Below are 17,697 nucleotides of genomic sequence, written 5' to 3'. Positions count from 1 at the left end.
GTCGACATCACTACACTATCTACAGTACAGTAGACATCACTACACTGTCTACAGTAGACATCTCTACACTATCTACAGGAGACATCTCTACACTATCTACAGTACAGTAGACATCACTACACTGTCTACAGTAGACATCTCTACACTATCTACAGTAGACATCTCTACACTATCTACATTAGACATCCTCACGTCGCCACACTATCTACAGTACACATCTCTACACTGTCTACAGTACAGTAGACATCTCCACACTGTCTACAGTAGACATCTCTACACTATCTACAGTACAGTAGACATCTTCTCACTGTCTACAGTAGACATCACTACACTATCTACAGTACACATCTCTACACTATCTACAGTAGACATCTCTACACTGTCTACAGTACACATCTCTACACTATCTACATTAGACATCTCTACAGTGTCTACAGTACAGTATACATCTCCACACTGTCTACAGTAGACATCACTACACTATCTACAGTACAGTGGACATCACTACACTATCTACAGTAGACATCACTACACTATCTACAGTACAGTTGACATCTCCACACTGTCTACAGTGGACATCTCCACACTGTCTACAGTAGACATCACCACACTATCTACAGTACAGTACACATCTCTACACTATCTACAGTACAGTAGACATCTCTACACTATCTACAGTACAGTAGACATCACTACACTGTCTACAGTAGACATCACTACACTACATTAGACATCATTACACTGTCTACAGTAGACATCACTACACTGTCTACAGTAGACATCACTACATTGTCTACAGTAGACACCACTACACTATCTACAGTAGACATCACTACACTATCTACAGTAGACATCACTAGAACTATCTACAGTAGACATCTCTACACTATCTACAGTACAGCAGACATCTCCACACCGTCTACAGTTCAGTACACATCACTACACTATCTACAGTACAGTAGACATCACTACACTATCTACAGTACAGTAGACATCACTACACTATCTACAGTAGAAATCTCTACACTATCTACAGTACAGTATACATCACTACACTATCTACAGTAAACATCTCTACACTCTCTACAGTAGACATCTCTACACTATCTACAATACAGTAGACATCCCTACACTATCTACAGTGGACATCACTACACTATCTACAGTGGACATCACTACACTATCTACAGTAGACATCTCTACACTATCTACAGTGCAGTAGACATCACTACACTATCTACAGTAGACATCACTACACTATCTACATTAGACATCACTACACTATCTACAGTAGACACCACTACACTATCTACAGTAGACATCACTACACTATCTACAGTAGACATCACTACACTATTTACAGTAGACATCACTACACTATCTACAGTACAGTAGACATCTCTACACTATGCACATTACAGTAGACATCTCTACACGTCTCCACACCGTCTGCAGTTCAGCAGACGTCTCCACACCGTCTACAGTAAACATCACTACGCTATAGTCGACATCACTACACTATCTACAGTACAGTAGACATCACTACACTGTCTACAGTAGACATCTCTACACTATCTACAGGAGACATCTCTACACTATCTACAGTACAGTAGACATCACTACACTGTCTACAGTAGACATCTCTACACTATCTACAGTAGACATCTCTACACTATCTACATTAGTCATCCTCACGTCGCCACACCGTCTACAGTACACATCTCTACACTATCTGCTGTACAGCAGACATCTCCACCCCGTCTACAGTTCAGTACACATCACTACACTATCTACAGTAGACATCACTACACTATCTACAGTACAGTAGACATCACTACACTATCTACAGTAGAAATCTCCACACTGTCTACAGTAGATATCTCCACACTGTCTACAGTAGACATCACTACACTATCTACAGTAGACATCACTACACTATCTACAGTAGACATCACCACACTATCTGTAGTACAGTAGACATCACTACACTGTCTACAGTAGACATCTCTACACTATCTACAGTACAGTACAGTAGACATCACTACACTAGCTACAGTAGACATCACTACACTATCTACAGTACACATCTCTACACTGTCTACAGTACAGTAGACATCTCTACACTATCTACAGTGCAGTAGACATCACTACACTATCTACAGTAGACATCACTACACTATCTACAGTACAGTGGACATCACTACACTATCTACAGTAGACATCACTACACTATCTACAGTACAGTAGACATCTCCACACTGTCTACAGTGGACATCTCCACACTGTCTACAGTAGACATCACCTCACTATCTACAGTACAGTACACATCTCTACACTATCTACAGTACAGTAGACATCTCTACACTATCTACAGTAGACATCTCTACACTATCTACAGTGCAGTAGACATCACTACACTATCTACAGTAGACATCACTACACTATCTACATTAGACATCACTACACTATCTACAGTAGACACCACTACACTATCTACAGTAGACATCACTACACTATCTACAGTAGACATCACTACACTATTTACAGTAGACATCACTACACTATCTACAGTACAGTAGACATCTCTACACTATGCACATTACAGTAGACATCTCTACACGTCTCCACACCGTCTGCAGTTCAGCAGACGTCTCCACACCGTCTACAGTAAACATCACTACGCTATAGTCGACATCACTACACTATCTACAGTACAGTAGACATCACTACACTGTCTACAGTAGACATCTCTACACTATCTACAGGAGACATCTCTACACTATCTACAGTACAGTAGACATCACTACACTGTCTACAGTAGACATCTCTACACTATCTACAGTAGACATCTCTACACTATCTACATTAGTCATCCTCACGTCGCCACACCGTCTACAGTACACATCTCTACACTATCTGCTGTACAGCAGACATCTCCACCCCGTCTACAGTTCAGTACACATCACTACACTATCTACAGTAGACATCACTACACTATCTACAGTACAGTAGACATCACTACACTATCTACAGTAGAAATCTCCACACTGTCTACAGTAGATATCTCCACACTGTCTACAGTAGACATCACTACACTATCTACAGTAGACATCACTACACTATCTACAGTAGACATCACCACACTATCTGTAGTACAGTAGACATCACTACACTGTCTACAGTAGACATCTCTACACTATCTACAGTACAGTACAGTAGACATCACTACACTAGCTACAGTAGACATCACTACACTATCTACAGTACACATCTCTACACTGTCTACAGTACAGTAGACATCTCTACACTATCTACAGTGCAGTAGACATCACTACACTATCTACAGTAGACATCACTACACTATCTACAGTACAGTGGACATCACTACACTATCTACAGTAGACATCACTACACTATCTACAGTACAGTAGACATCTCCACACTGTCTACAGTGGACATCTCCACACTGTCTACAGTAGACATCACCTCACTATCTACAGTACAGTACACATCTCTACACTATCTACAGTACAGTAGACATCTCTACACTATCTACAGTAGACATCTCTACACTATCTACAGTGCAGTAGACATCACTACACTATCTACAGTAGACATCACTACACTATCTACATTAGACATCACTACACTATCTACAGTAGACACCACTACACTATCTACAGTAGACATCACTACACTATCTACAGTAGACATCACTACACTATTTACAGTAGACATCACTACACTATCTACAGTACAGTAGACATCTCTACACTATGCACATTACAGTAGACATCTCTACACGTCTCCACACCGTCTGCAGTTCAGCAGACGTCTCCACACCGTCTACAGTAAACATCACTACGCTATAGTCGACATCACTACACTATCTACAGTACAGTAGACATCACTACACTGTCTACAGTAGACATCTCTACACTATCTACAGGAGACATCTCTACACTATCTACAGTACAGTAGACATCACTACACTGTCTACAGTAGACATCTCTACACTATCTACAGTAGACATCTCTACACTATCTACATTAGTCATCCTCACGTCGCCACACCGTCTACAGTACACATCTCTACACTATCTGCTGTACAGCAGACATCTCCACCCCGTCTACAGTTCAGTACACATCACTACACTATCTACAGTAGACATCACTACACTATCTACAGTACAGTAGACATCACTACACTATCTACAGTAGAAATCTCCACACTGTCTACAGTAGATATCTCCACACTGTCTACAGTAGACATCACTACACTATCTACAGTAGACATCACTACACTATCTACAGTAGACATCACCACACTATCTGTAGTACAGTAGACATCACTACACTGTCTACAGTAGACATCTCTACACTATCTACAGTACAGTACAGTAGACATCACTACACTAGCTACAGTAGACATCACTACACTATCTACAGTACACATCTCTACACTGTCTACAGTACAGTAGACATCTCTACACTATCTACAGTGCAGTAGACATCACTACACTATCTACAGTAGACATCACTACACTATCTACAGTACAGTGGACATCACTACACTATCTACAGTAGACATCACTACACTATCTACAGTACAGTAGACATCTCCACACTGTCTACAGTGGACATCTCCACACTGTCTACAGTAGACATCACCTCACTATCTACAGTACAGTACACATCTCTACACTATCTACAGTACAGTAGACATCTCTACACTATCTACAGTACAGTAGACATCACTACACTGTCTACAGTAGACATCACTACACTGTCTACAGTAGACATCACTACACTGTCTACAGTAGACACCACTACACTATCTACAGTAGACATCACTACACTATCTACAGTAGACATCACTAGAACTATCTACAGTAGACATCTCTACACTATCTACAGTACAGCAGACATCTCCACACCGTCTACAGTTCAGTACACATCACTACACTATCTACAGTAGACATCACTACACTATCTACAGTACAGTAGACATCACTACACTATCTACAGTAGAAATCTCTACACTATCTACAGTACAGTGGACATCACTACACTGTCTACAGTATACATCACTACACTATCTACAGTAAACATCTCTACACTCTCTACAGTAGACATCTCTACACTATCTACAATACAGTAGACATCCCTACACTATCTACAGTGGACATCACTACACTATCTACAGTGGACATCACTACACTATCTACAGTAGACATCTCTACACTATCTACAGTGCAGTAGACATCACTACACTATCTACAGTAGACACCACTACACTATCTACAGTAGACATCACTACACTATCTACAGTAGACATCACTACACTATTTACAGTAGACATCTCTACACTATGCACATTACAGTAGACATCTCTACACGTCTCCACACCGTCTGCAGTAAACATCACTACGCAATAGTCGACATCACTACACTGTCTACAGTACAGTAGACATCACTACACTATCTACAGTAAACATCACTACACTGTCTACAGTACAGTAGACATCTCTACACTACCTAAAGTAAAGTATCATCTCTACACTACAGTACAGTCGACACCTCTACACTGCCTACATCACTTAGACATCACTACACTGTCTGCATTACAGAAGACATCTGTTACGTACTCCTCTTGGAGGAGGGAACGGAGCACCCTGCTACACTCAACTCCCCGTGGTGTGAAGAGGTATGGGATTGCAGGTGCAGGTGTGGATGACAGAGGCAGATCATTTTTCCTTTAACAGGGAATGTATTCCTTTGCACAGTATTTTGGGGAATTGGGGCTGGACGGAACCAATGATAAGAAAGTTAAAGTTAAAGAGCCCCCTCTCCTGCCTCACCTTCCCATTAGTTACCTATCTGAGCACCACCTGGCGAGCTAATAAAGAGCCCCCTCTCCTGCCTCACCTTCCCATTAAATCAAATCAAATCAAATTTTATTTGTCACATACACATGGTTAGCAGATGTTAATGCGAGTGTAGCGAAATGCTTGTGCTTCTAGTTCCGACAATGCAGTAATAACCAACAAGTAATCTAACTAACAATTCCAAAACTACTGTCTTGTACACAGTGTAAGGGGATAAAGAATATGTACATAAGGATATATGAATGAGTGATGGTACAGAGCAGCATAGGCAAGATACAGTAGATGGTATCGGGTACAGTATGTACAAATGAGATGAGTATGTAAACAAAGTGGCATAGTATAGTATAAAGTGGCTAGTGATACATGTATTACATAAGGATACCGTCGATGGTATAGAGTACAGTATATACGTATGCATATGAGATGAATAATGTAGGGTAAGTAACATTATATAAGGTAGCATTGTTTAAAGTGGCTAGTGATATATTTACATCATTTCCCATCAATTCCCATTATTAAAGTGGCTGGAGTTGAGTCAGTGTCAGTGTGTTGGCAGCAGCCACTCAATGTTAGTGGTGGCTGTTTAACATTCTGATGGCCTTGAGATAGAAGCTGTTTTTCAGTCTCTCGGTCCCAGCTTTGATGCACCTGTACTGACCTCGCCTTCTGGATGATAGCGGGGTGAACAGGCAGTGGCTCGGGTGGTTGATGTCCTTGATGATCTTTATGGCCTTCCTGTGACATCGGGTGGTGTAGGTGTCCTGGAGGGCAGGTAGTTTGCCCCCGGTGATGCGTTGTGCAGACCTCACTACCCTCTGGAGAGCCTTGCGGTTGAGGGCGGAGCAGTTGCCGTACCAGGCGGTGATACAGCCCGCCAGGATGCTCTCGATTGTGCATCTGTAGAAGTTTGTGAGTGCTTTTGGTGACAAGCCGAATTTCTTCAGCCTCCTGAGGTTGAAGAGGCGCTGCTGCGCCTTCTTCACAATGCTGTCTGTGTGAGTGGACCAATTCAGTTTGTCTGTGATGTGTATGCCGAGGAACTTAAAACTTGCTACCCTCTCCACTACTGTTCCATCGATGTGGATAGGGGGGTGTTCCCTCTGCTGTTTCCTGAAGTCCACAATCATCTCCTTAGTTTTGTTGACGTTGAGTGTGAGGTTATTTTCCTGACACCACACTCCGAGGGCCCTCACCTCCTCCCTGTAGGCGTCTCGTCGTTGTTGGTAATCAAGCCTACCACTGTTGTGTCGTCCGCAAACTTGATGATTGAGTTGGAGGCGTGCGTGGCCACGCAGTGGTGGGTGAACAGGGAGTACAGGAGAGGGCTCAGAACGCAACCTTGTGGGGCCCCAGTGTTGAGGATCAGCGGGGAGGAGATGTTGTTGCCTACCCTCACCACCTGGGGGCGGCCCGTCAGGAAGTCCAGTACCCAGTTGCACAGGGCGGGGTCGAGACCCAGGGTCTCGAGCTTGATGACGAACTTGGAGGGTACTATGGTGTTGAATGCCGAGCTGTAGTCAATGAACAGCATTCTCACATAGGTATTCCTCTTGTCCAGATGGGTTAGGGCAGTGTGCAGTGTGGTTGAGATTGCATCGTCTGTGGACCTATTTGGGCGGTAAGCAAATTGGAGTGGGTCTAGGGTGTCAGGTAGGGTGGAGGTGATATGGTCCTTGACTAGTCTCTCAAAGCACTTCATGATGACGGAAGTGAGTGCTACGGGGCGGTAGTCGTTTAGCTCAGTTACCTTAGCTTTCTTGGGAACAGGAACAATGGTGGCCCTCTTGAAGCATGTGGGAACAGCAGACTGGTATAGGGATTGATTGAATATGTCCGTAAACACACCGGACAGCTGGTCTGCGCATGCTCTGAGGGCGCGGCTGGGGATGCCGTCTGGGCCTGCAGCCTTGCGAGGGTTAACACGTTTAAATGTCTTACTCACCTCGGCTGCAGTGAAGGAGAGACCGCATGTTTTCGTTGCAGGCCGTGTCAGTGGCACTGTATTGTCCTCAAAGCGGGCAAAAAAGTTATTTAGTCTGCCTGGGAGCAGGACATCCTGGTCCGTGACTGGGCTGGATTTCTTCCTGTAGTCCGTGATTGACTGTAGACCCTGCCACATGCCTCTTGTGTCTGAGCCGTTGAATTGAGATTCTACTTTGTCTCTGTACTGACGCTTAGCTTGTTTGATAGCCTTGCGGAGGGAATAGCTGCACTGTTTGTATTCGGTCATGTTACCAGACACCTTGCCCTGATTAAAAGCAGTGGTTCGCGCTTTCAGTTTCACGCGAATGCTGCCATCAATCCACGGTTTCTGGTTAGGGAATGTTTTAATCGTTGCTATGGGAACGACATCTTCAACGCACGTTTTAAGGAACTCGCACACCGAATCAGCGTATTCGTCAATGTTGTTGTCTGACGCAATACGAAACATGTCCCAGTCCACGTGATGGAAGCAGTCTTGGAGTGTGGAGTCAGCTTGGTCGGACCAGCGTTGGACAGACCTCAGCGTGGGAGCCTCTTGTTTTAGTTTCTGTCTGTAGGCAGGGATCAACAAAATGGAGTCGTGGTCAGCTTTTCCGAAAGGGGGGCGGGGCAGGGCCTTATATGCGTCGCGGAAGTTAGAGTAACAATGATCCAAGGTCTTTCCACCCCTGGTTGCGCAATCGATATGCTGATAAAATTTAGGGAGTCTTGTTACCTATCTGAGCACCACCTGGCGAGCTAATAAAGAGCCCCCTCTCCTGCCTCACCTTCCCATTAGTTACCTATCTGAGCACCACCTGGCGAGCTAATAAAGAGCTCCCTCTCCTGCCTCACCTTCCCATTAGTTACCTATCTAATCAGCACGGTCTCCACACCGTCTGCAGTTCAGCAGACGTCTCCACACTGTCTACAGTGCAGTAGACATCTCTACACTATATACAGTACAGTACAGTAGACATCTGTCCACTATCTATAGTACAGTAGACATCTGTCCACTATATACTACACAGTAGACATCACTACACTATCTACTGTACAGTACAGTCCAATAAGTTCAAAGAAATTGTCAGCCCGGACTATGTATGGCTAGCTCAGCCAGATCCCTCCACTCTGTCATGTAAAATAATTCAGCACACTCTCCTCTCCCTCCACCTTCCCTCCCTCCCTCCTCCCCATCCAGCCTCAGAAAGATCCTTCTCGCCCTCCTCCAATGTAAATCACTTCAACACACAAGTTTCTGTTGCATTCAGTGTCATTATCTCACAGTATTACAGACCATGAAAGTTGCTGGTCCAGAATAGTAGTGTAACTGATCCTACACATTGGACCTGTGAATGGCAGGCTTTTTACACCATATAGGAGGGAAATGTCTGCAGAGGAGCTGGAATGTTCAGTTGACTTGTAATTTAGGAACACGTCAACTTTCAGCTGGTGCTGCTCATTTGAATTCCAAACCCTTCTCAATGCATATGAGTCATTGAAAAGTATTGACCTAAAGTTGTTGGTTTGTTAAACAAGAACTCCCTTCACTTATCGGCCTTTGGTTATAATTCAACTTTATTATTACGTTTTGAGAATAATTCATTGTCACTTGGCAGAACTTTGGAATTAATACATGTATCAATTCATACGACCCCCAGTTAACCTTTGCCACCACTCACCGCCAAGCTTCTGCTCAGAATGCTGAGGTGGATTTGGAATTTAAAATGCAGAAGGCAGAGATGAATTTTAAGTGAATTTTTTAAATTCTCCGATAAAATCCCCCTCAAGACACAAGTTAGAACCTCCACTGTTAAACTGACATTAAGATCAAGTAATGTGTTCTGTTAAGTGCTCAATATTGACGTTGGGAGTTTATGCAGCATTTAAAGGCCACACTTTATTTGGATCGTCCAGATAGTCCATCTGTAGATGCTCTACAGATGGTCATACTATTAACAAACTATCTGTTGATAAGCAACTGCTTGCTAAGGTTAGGGTTAGGGCTAGGTATAGAATAAGGGTTAGGTCTAGGTACAGAATAAGGGTTAGGGCTAGGTTTAGTAAAAGGGTTAGGGCTAGGTTTAGGATAAGGATTAAGGTTGGGGTTAGGGCTAGGTTTAGGATAAGGATTAAGGTTGGGGTTAGGGCTAGGTTTAGGATAAGGATTAAGGTTGGGGTTAGGTCTAGGGCTAGGTTTAGTATAAGGGTTAGGGCTAGGTTTAGTATAAGGGTTAGGTCTAGGTATAGAATAAGGGTTAGGGCTAGGTTTAGTATGAGGGTTAGGTCTAGGTTTAGGATAAGGATTAAGGTTGGGGTTAGGGCTAGGTTTAGAATAAGGGTTAGGGCTAGGTTTAGAATAAGGGTTAGGGCTAGGTTTAGTATAAGGGTTAGGGCTAGGTATAGAATAAGGGTTAGGTCTAGGTTTAGTATAAGGATTAGGGCTAGGTTTAGGATAAGGATTAAGGTTGGGGTTAGGGTTAGGGCTAGGTTTAGTATAAGGATTAGGGCTAGGTTTAGTATAAGGGTTAGGGCTAGGTTTAAGATAAGGATTAAGGTTGGGGTTAGGGCTAGGTTTAGGATAATGATTAAGGTTGGGGTTAGGGCTAGGTTTAGGATAAGGATTAAGGTTGGGGTTAGGGTTAGTATATAGTTAGTTGAAATGTTACTAATAGCCTGTAGATAGTCTATAGAACATCTACAGATGGACTATCCAAATAAAGTGTTGCCCATTTAAATGCCCGTTGAAGTCAAAATACTGTTTTTCCTGTGTTTTGAATCATATCGTACAACAGCTGATGAAACTAACACTGTAAAAGTGTGAAAAATGTGATCAGTGTTATTTCCTGATAGATGCTGATATGATATAAGTTTTTGCATGGGTGGAGCTTGCCTGGTGTAATCACCAGGTGGTAAAAGTTAATAGAACAATAACAAAGAGAGTTCCAAACCTCTCTGCCAATAGCAGCTAGTTTTCAGCTTACATCCCTCCCTTTTACTCTCTCTTTCGCTCTATTTCTCTCTGTCTCTCTTTGACTTAGACAAGGGTTCAGAGTAACAGTCCTGTTGAGCTTGAGGAAAATTCTTGCTGTGGAGAATTACATTTAAAATGTTAGTAATTTAGCAGATGCTCTTATCCAGAGCCACTTACAGTTAGTGAATTCCTCTTAAGATAGTTAGATGGGACAACCACATATCACAGTCATAGTAAGTACATTTTTCCTCAATAAAGTAGCTATCAGCAAGGTCAGAGCTAGTAAGGGGGGAAAAGTGTTAGACGGACAGTTGAAGTCAGAAGTTTACATACACCTTAGCCAAATACATTTAAACTAAGTTTTTCACAATTCCTGACATTTAATCCAAGTAAATATTCAATGTCTTAGGTCAGTTAGGATCACCACTTTATTTTAAGATTGTGAAATGTCAGAATAATAGTAGAGAGACGGATTTGTTTCTGCTTGTATTTCTTTCATCACATGAAAGACAGTGGGTCAGAAGTTTACAGACACTCGATTAGTATTTGGTAGCAGTGCCTTTAAATTGTTTAAATTGGGTCAAATGTTTTGGGTAGCCTTCCACAAGCTTCCCACAATAAGTTGGGTGAATTTTGGCCTATTCCTCCTGACAGAACTGGTGAAATTGAGTCAGGTTTGTATGCCTCCTTGCTCGCACACGCTTTTTCAGTTCTGCCCACACATTTTCTATAGGATTGGAGTCAGAGATTTGTGATGGCCACTCCAATACCTTGACTTTGTTGTCCTGAAGCCATTTGTCATTGTCAATTTGAAAGACACATTGTGACCAAGCTTTAACTTCCTGACTGATGTCTTGAGATGTTGCTTCAATTTATCCACATAATTTTCCTCCTTATGATGCCATCTATTTTGTGAGGTGTACCAGTCCCTCCTGCAGCAAAGCAACCCCACAACATGATGCTGCATACCCCGTGCTTCATGGTTGAGATGGTGTTTTTCAGCTTGCAAGCCTCCCCTTTTTCCTCCAAACATAACAATGGTCATTATGGCCAAACAGTTATATTTTTGTTTCATCAGACCAGAGGACATTGCTCCAAAAAGTACGATCTTTGTCCCCATGTGCAGTTGCAAACCGTAGGCTGGCTTTTTTATGGCTGTTTTGGAGCAGTGGCTTCTTCCTTGGTGAGCGGCCTTTCAGGTTATATCGATATAAAACTTGTTTTACTGTGGATATAGATACTTTTGTATCTGTTTCATCCAGCATCTTCACAAGGTCTTTTGCTGTTGTTCTGGGATTTATTTGTACTTTTCGCACCAAAGTATGTTCACCTCTAGGAAACAGAACACGTATCCTTCCTGAGTGGTATGATGGTTGAGTGGTCCCATGGTGTTTAAACTTGCGTTATATTGTTTGTTCAGATGAGCGTGGTACTTTCAAGTGTTTCGAAATTACTCCCAAGGATGAACCAGACTTGTGGAGGTCTACAATGTATTTTTCTGAGATCTTGGCTGATTTCTTTAGATTTTCCCATGATGTCAAGCAAAGAGGCACTGAGTTTGAAGGTAGGCCTTGAAATACATCCACAGGTACACATCCAATTGACTCAAATGATGTCAATTAGCCTATCAGAAGCTTCTAAAGCCATGACATCATTTTCTGGAATTTTCCAAGATGTTTAAAGGCACAGTCAACTTAGTGTATATAAACTTCTGACCCACTCACTTAGTTATTTGTGAAATAATTGGTTAACAATTGTTGGAAAAATGACTTCTGTCATGCACAAAGTAGATGTCCTAACCTATTTGCCAAAACTATAGTTTGTTAACAAGACATTTGTGTAGTGGTTGAAAAACAAGTTTTTATGACTCTAACCTAAGTGTATGTCAACTCCCGACTTCAACTGTACGTAAGTGCTGTTTCCCTCTATTATGCCCACAAGCCATTAGAACCGAGTGGACAAGACAAAGCACTAAATCACATGGGGGGGAAATTAAATTATTTTCTACACAGAAGATCATACAACTTTATTGCCTGGTGATCTTCTGAACCCAATACCTTTCTGATGCATTTCAGTCACTTCAAACCATCTTCAGATTAAAATGCTGTCCAAAGTACTGTCATACTGATTTCTAATAGACTGTCATAGCCCAAATTAAAAAGTTAACATTGGCTGTTGATTGCATAATTTTCTTTACATGGTGGGGTCACAAAAAAAAGTGATATCAAAATGGGGTCGCAGGTCAAAATAGTTTGGGAACTCCTGGCCTAAGCATTTGTTGAAAAATACATATCCTGATTCATACTGTGATATGGAATCACTCAAAGCCCTTAAGCATTTGACTTTCTGAACCTCTCTGACCGTGTCTGGCCATATCTAACCGTGTGGTATCTTTCCTCTGCAGGGACCCTGAAAAGCTTGCTGCAATATCACATTATGGAGATGATTATTGGCAACACTTGAGGCGGCTCTGACTGCGTGTCACAGTCTCTGGCTGAGTTTGACCGTGTGTGACCGTGTGGTCTCTCTTATCTGTAGGGACCCTGAACGCGCTCCTGAGACAGAAGGGTCAGGCAGCGACAGAGGGGCCCACCTGGTCACTGAGCGGTAACCAAGGCGACCACTGGAAACAGGCCAAAGTTAGCATCCACCCAACTGCCTCTTTCCAGGTGAGTAAAACCTTGTGTGATTGGATGATTCGGGAGTCATTCGGGAAGAATCCCAACTTAAAGTCTATGTCTATAACAGCTATCTCTCTCCATCTTTATCTTTTTCTCCCACCTCAGGTGGTGCTGGAGGGTATCCGAGGTCCTGGTATTGAGGGGGATATCGCAATTGATGATGTCACCCTGGAGGAGGGGGAGTGTAGAGATCTACCGGCCGTTAGTGAGTACAGAAACATGAGAGGAGTTTATCCCTAGTTGCTCATCTGAAGATGGTTGTATGTTTAACACCCTGATGGATAAGATAAGGCTTTGGGAGAGGGTAAGATCATCTTATAAGTGTGCCTAGAGCTGCTTTTTGCTGCACCTGCGATAACATTAGCAAAACTGTGTATTTCAGATGCTTATCTAAGGTCAGTTCTCAAGTCAGTTAAGATTTTGGGGAAGACATAGTAAGCTGGTTGTAGATCTTTTCTGTCTCTCAATTCATTTTAAGAGGCTTTATTGGCATGGGAACATATGCTTACATTGCTAAAGCAAGCGAAATAGATAATAAACAAAAGTGAAGAAAACAATCAAAAACCAACAGTAAACATTACACTCACAAAAGTTCCAAAAGATTATTATGTCTATATGTTGTAATATTGTAATGATGTGCAAATAGTACAAAAGGGGAAGTAAATAATCATAAATATAGATTGTATTTACAATGGTGTTTGTTCTTCACTGGTTGCCATTTTCTTGTGGCAACAGATCACAAATCTTCTCCTGTGATTGCACACTGTGGTATTTCACTGAGTCTGTACATAGTCAAAAATGTCCTTAATTTTGGGTCAGTCACAGTGATCAAGTATTCTGCCATAATGTACTCTCTGTCCTGGGCCAAATATAATTCTAGTTTGCTCTGTTTTTTTGTAAATTCTCTCCAATGTGTCAAGTAATTATCTTTTTGTTTTATCATGAATTGGTTGAGTTTAATTGTGTTGCTGTCCTGGGGCTCTGTGGGGTCTGTTTGTGTTTGTGAACAGAGCCCCAGGACCAGCTTTCTCTTCTCCAGGTTCACCTCTCTGTAGGTGATGGCTTTGTTATGGAAGGTCTTGGAATCTCTTCCTAGGTGGTTGTAGAATTTAACAGCTCTTTTCATGATTTTGATCATTAGAGGGTATCGGCCGAATTCTGCTCTGCATACATTATTTGGTCTTTTACGTTGTACACAGAGAACATTTTTGCGGAATTCTACATACGGAGTCTCAATTTGGTGTTTGTCCCATTTTGTGAATTCTTGTTTGGTGAGTGGACCCCAGACCTCACAACCATAAAGGGCAATGGGTTCTATAACTGATTCAATTATTTTTAGCCTAATTTAACTTTGAATTTCATTTTCCTTTTGATGGCATAGTAGACCCTTCTTCCCTTGTCTCTCACATCGTTCACAGCTTTGTGGAAGTTACCTGTGGCACTGATGTTTAGGCCGAGGTATGTATAGTTTTTTGTATGCTCTAGGGCAACGGTGGCTAGATGGAATTTGTATATCTAGATGCTGCTGTAGGCCCTACTTGGTTGGTGACAGAAGCACCAGATCATCAGCAAACAGTAAACATTTGACTTCAGATTCTAGAATGGTGAGAACGGGTGCTGCAAACTGTTCTTGTGCCCTCGCCAATTCATTGATATATACAGTGTGTTGAAGAGGTTTGGGCTTAAGATGCATCCTTGTCTCACCCCCCAGCCCTGTGGAAAGAAATGTGTGTGTTTTTTGACAATTTTAACTACACACTTGTTGTTTGTGTACATGGATTTTGCAACTTTCCATCAATTTCTATAGCAGACCCTCATGCCAAATTGAGTCAAACGTTTTTTGAAATCAACAAAGACTTTGCCTTTATTTTAGTTTGTTTGTGAGTATGTGGTCTGTCATACGATAATTTGGTAAAAGCCAATTTGACATTTGCTCAGTACATTGTTTTAGCTGAGGAAATGTACGATTCTACTGTTAATGATAATGCAGAGGATTTTCCCTGGGTTGCTGTTGATGCATATCCCCCGGTAGTTATTGGGGTCACTTTTGTGAATTGGGATGATCAGTCCTTGGTTCCAAATATTGGAGAATATGCTAGAGCTGAGGATGATGTTAAAGAGTTTAACCTCTCTAGGATAGGGGACGCTCGCATCCCACTTGGCCACTTGGCCATTCAAATAAATTCATTAAATCACACATGTAAGATACTCAATTAAAGCTACACTCGTTGTGAATCCAGCCAACATGTCAGATTTTAAAAAGGCTTTTCGGCGAAAGCATAAGAAGCTATTATCTGATGATATCACAATAGTAAACAAAGAGGGTAGCACATTTCAACTCTGCAGGCGCTACACAAAACGTAGAAATAAAATATAAAACATGCCTTACCTTTGATGAGCTTCTTTTGTTGGCACTCCAATATGTCCCATAAACATCACAATTGGTCCTGTTGTTCGATTAATTCCGTCCATATATATCCAAAATGTCAATTTATTTAACACGTTTGATCCAGAGAAAAACAGCTTCCAAAATGTGCAATGTCACTACAACATATTTGAAAAGTAAACTTTGCCAAAATATTTCAAACTACTTTTGAAATACAACTTTAGGTATTTTTAAACGTTAATAATCGATCAAATTGAACACGGGTCTATCTGTTTTCAATAGAGGACGAGAGGAAACTAACGCTACTTTTCATGTCTTGGCCAACTCTCAACAGTGTTACGCAGTTCCTAGATGGCATACTTCTTCATTGCACAAATGAATAACCTCAACCAAATTCCAAAGACTGGTGACATCCATTGGAAGTGGTAGGAACTGAAAACAGGTTCCTAAGAAATATAATTTGCCAATGAGAACTCAGTGAACAGACAGACCTAAAAAAAAAAAATCTGAACGGTTAGTACTCTGGGTTTTGCCTGCTACATAAGTTCTGTTATACATGTTTCAAACAGTTTTAGAATCTTCAGAGTGTTTTCTATCCAAATCTACTAATAATATGCATATCTTATAAACTTGGCATGAGTAGCAGGAAGTTGAAATTGGGCACGCTATTTATTCCAAACTGAAAATGCTGCCCCCTATAGCTTAAGAAGTTAAGTATGGCCAATTGGAATTTGTGGTCTGTATATTTTATAATTTCATTGAGGATACCATCAACCCCACAAGCCTTTTTGGGTTGAAGGGTTTGTATTTTGTCCTGTAATGTAATTGGAGAATCCAGTGGGTTCTGGTCATCTTCAATAGTTTATTTTAAGATTTGTATTTGATCTTGTATATATTTTTGCTGTTTGTTCTCTGTTATGGAGCCAAAAAGATTGGAGAAGTGATTTATCCATACATCTCCATTTTGGACAGATAACTCTTCGTGTTGTTGTTTGTTTCCAATTTTCCAAGAACTGGTTAGATTCTATGGATTCTTCAATTACATTGAGCTGATTTCTGATGTGCTGTTCCTTCTTTTTCCGTAGTGTATTTTAGTGATTCACCATAGTGAAGACACAAGGTTTTCTTGGTCTCTATGTTTTTGGTTGGATAGGTTTCTCAGTTTCTTTCTTAGGTTTTTGCATTCTTTATCAAAACATTTGTCATTGTTGTTCACTTTCTTAGGTTATCAGCTTGAACTTTTTTTATTTGATAGGGAAGCTGAGAGGTCAAAAATACTGTTTAGGTTTTCTACTGCCAAGTTTACACCTTCACTATTACAGTGAAACCTTTTGTCCGGGAAATTGTTGAGAAGGGATTGAATTTGTTGTATCCTAATTGTTTTTTTGTTGTAGATTTCCACACTATTTTCCTTCCATCTATACCATTTGTTAATATTATTTAGTTCCTTTGGCTTTGATGCCTCATGATTGAGCATAGCACTGTTCAAGTAGAGCGTGAATTTGCTGTAATCTGATAGGGGTGTCGGTGGACTGACTGTGAACACTCTAAGGGAATCTGGGTTTAGGTCAGTAGTCTACAGTACTACTGTCAAGAGATGAGCTATAGGTGTACCTACCATAGGAGTCCTCTCAAAGCCTACCATTGACTCTTTACATACCCAGCATCCGACAGAGCTGCAGGAGTTGTGGCCCGTTTTTTTTGTTGGTTATGTTGTCGTAGTTGTGTCTAGGGGGGCATATGGGGGAGGGAATGCTGTAGGTTTTTTATGGGGGGGCCTATATAGGGTGTGGTCAGGGTTTTCTTG

General features: G+C 41.5%; 1 protein-coding gene across 1 annotated transcript in view; it reads left to right on the top strand.

Annotated features, from left to right (window-relative positions):
- The window catches only part of LOC110522476 (MAM domain-containing glycosylphosphatidylinositol anchor protein 2), a 376,091-nt gene that overhangs the window by 356,695 nt on the left and 1,699 nt on the right, over positions 1 to 17,697 (top strand). The window contains exons 16-17 of the mRNA XM_021600903.2: positions 13,362 to 13,492; positions 13,610 to 13,709. Of these exons, the coding sequence (XP_021456578.2) occupies positions 13,362 to 13,492; positions 13,610 to 13,709 (231 nt within the window). The remainder of the gene's footprint in view (positions 1 to 13,361; positions 13,493 to 13,609; positions 13,710 to 17,697) is intronic.

This window comes from Oncorhynchus mykiss, chromosome 4 (genome assembly GCF_013265735.2).
Source record: "Oncorhynchus mykiss isolate Arlee chromosome 4, USDA_OmykA_1.1, whole genome shotgun sequence".
Taxonomy (NCBI): Eukaryota; Metazoa; Chordata; class Actinopteri; order Salmoniformes; family Salmonidae; genus Oncorhynchus; species Oncorhynchus mykiss.
Note: the sequence above shows the minus strand (reverse complement) of the source record. Positions and strands in the feature narration are given on the sequence as shown.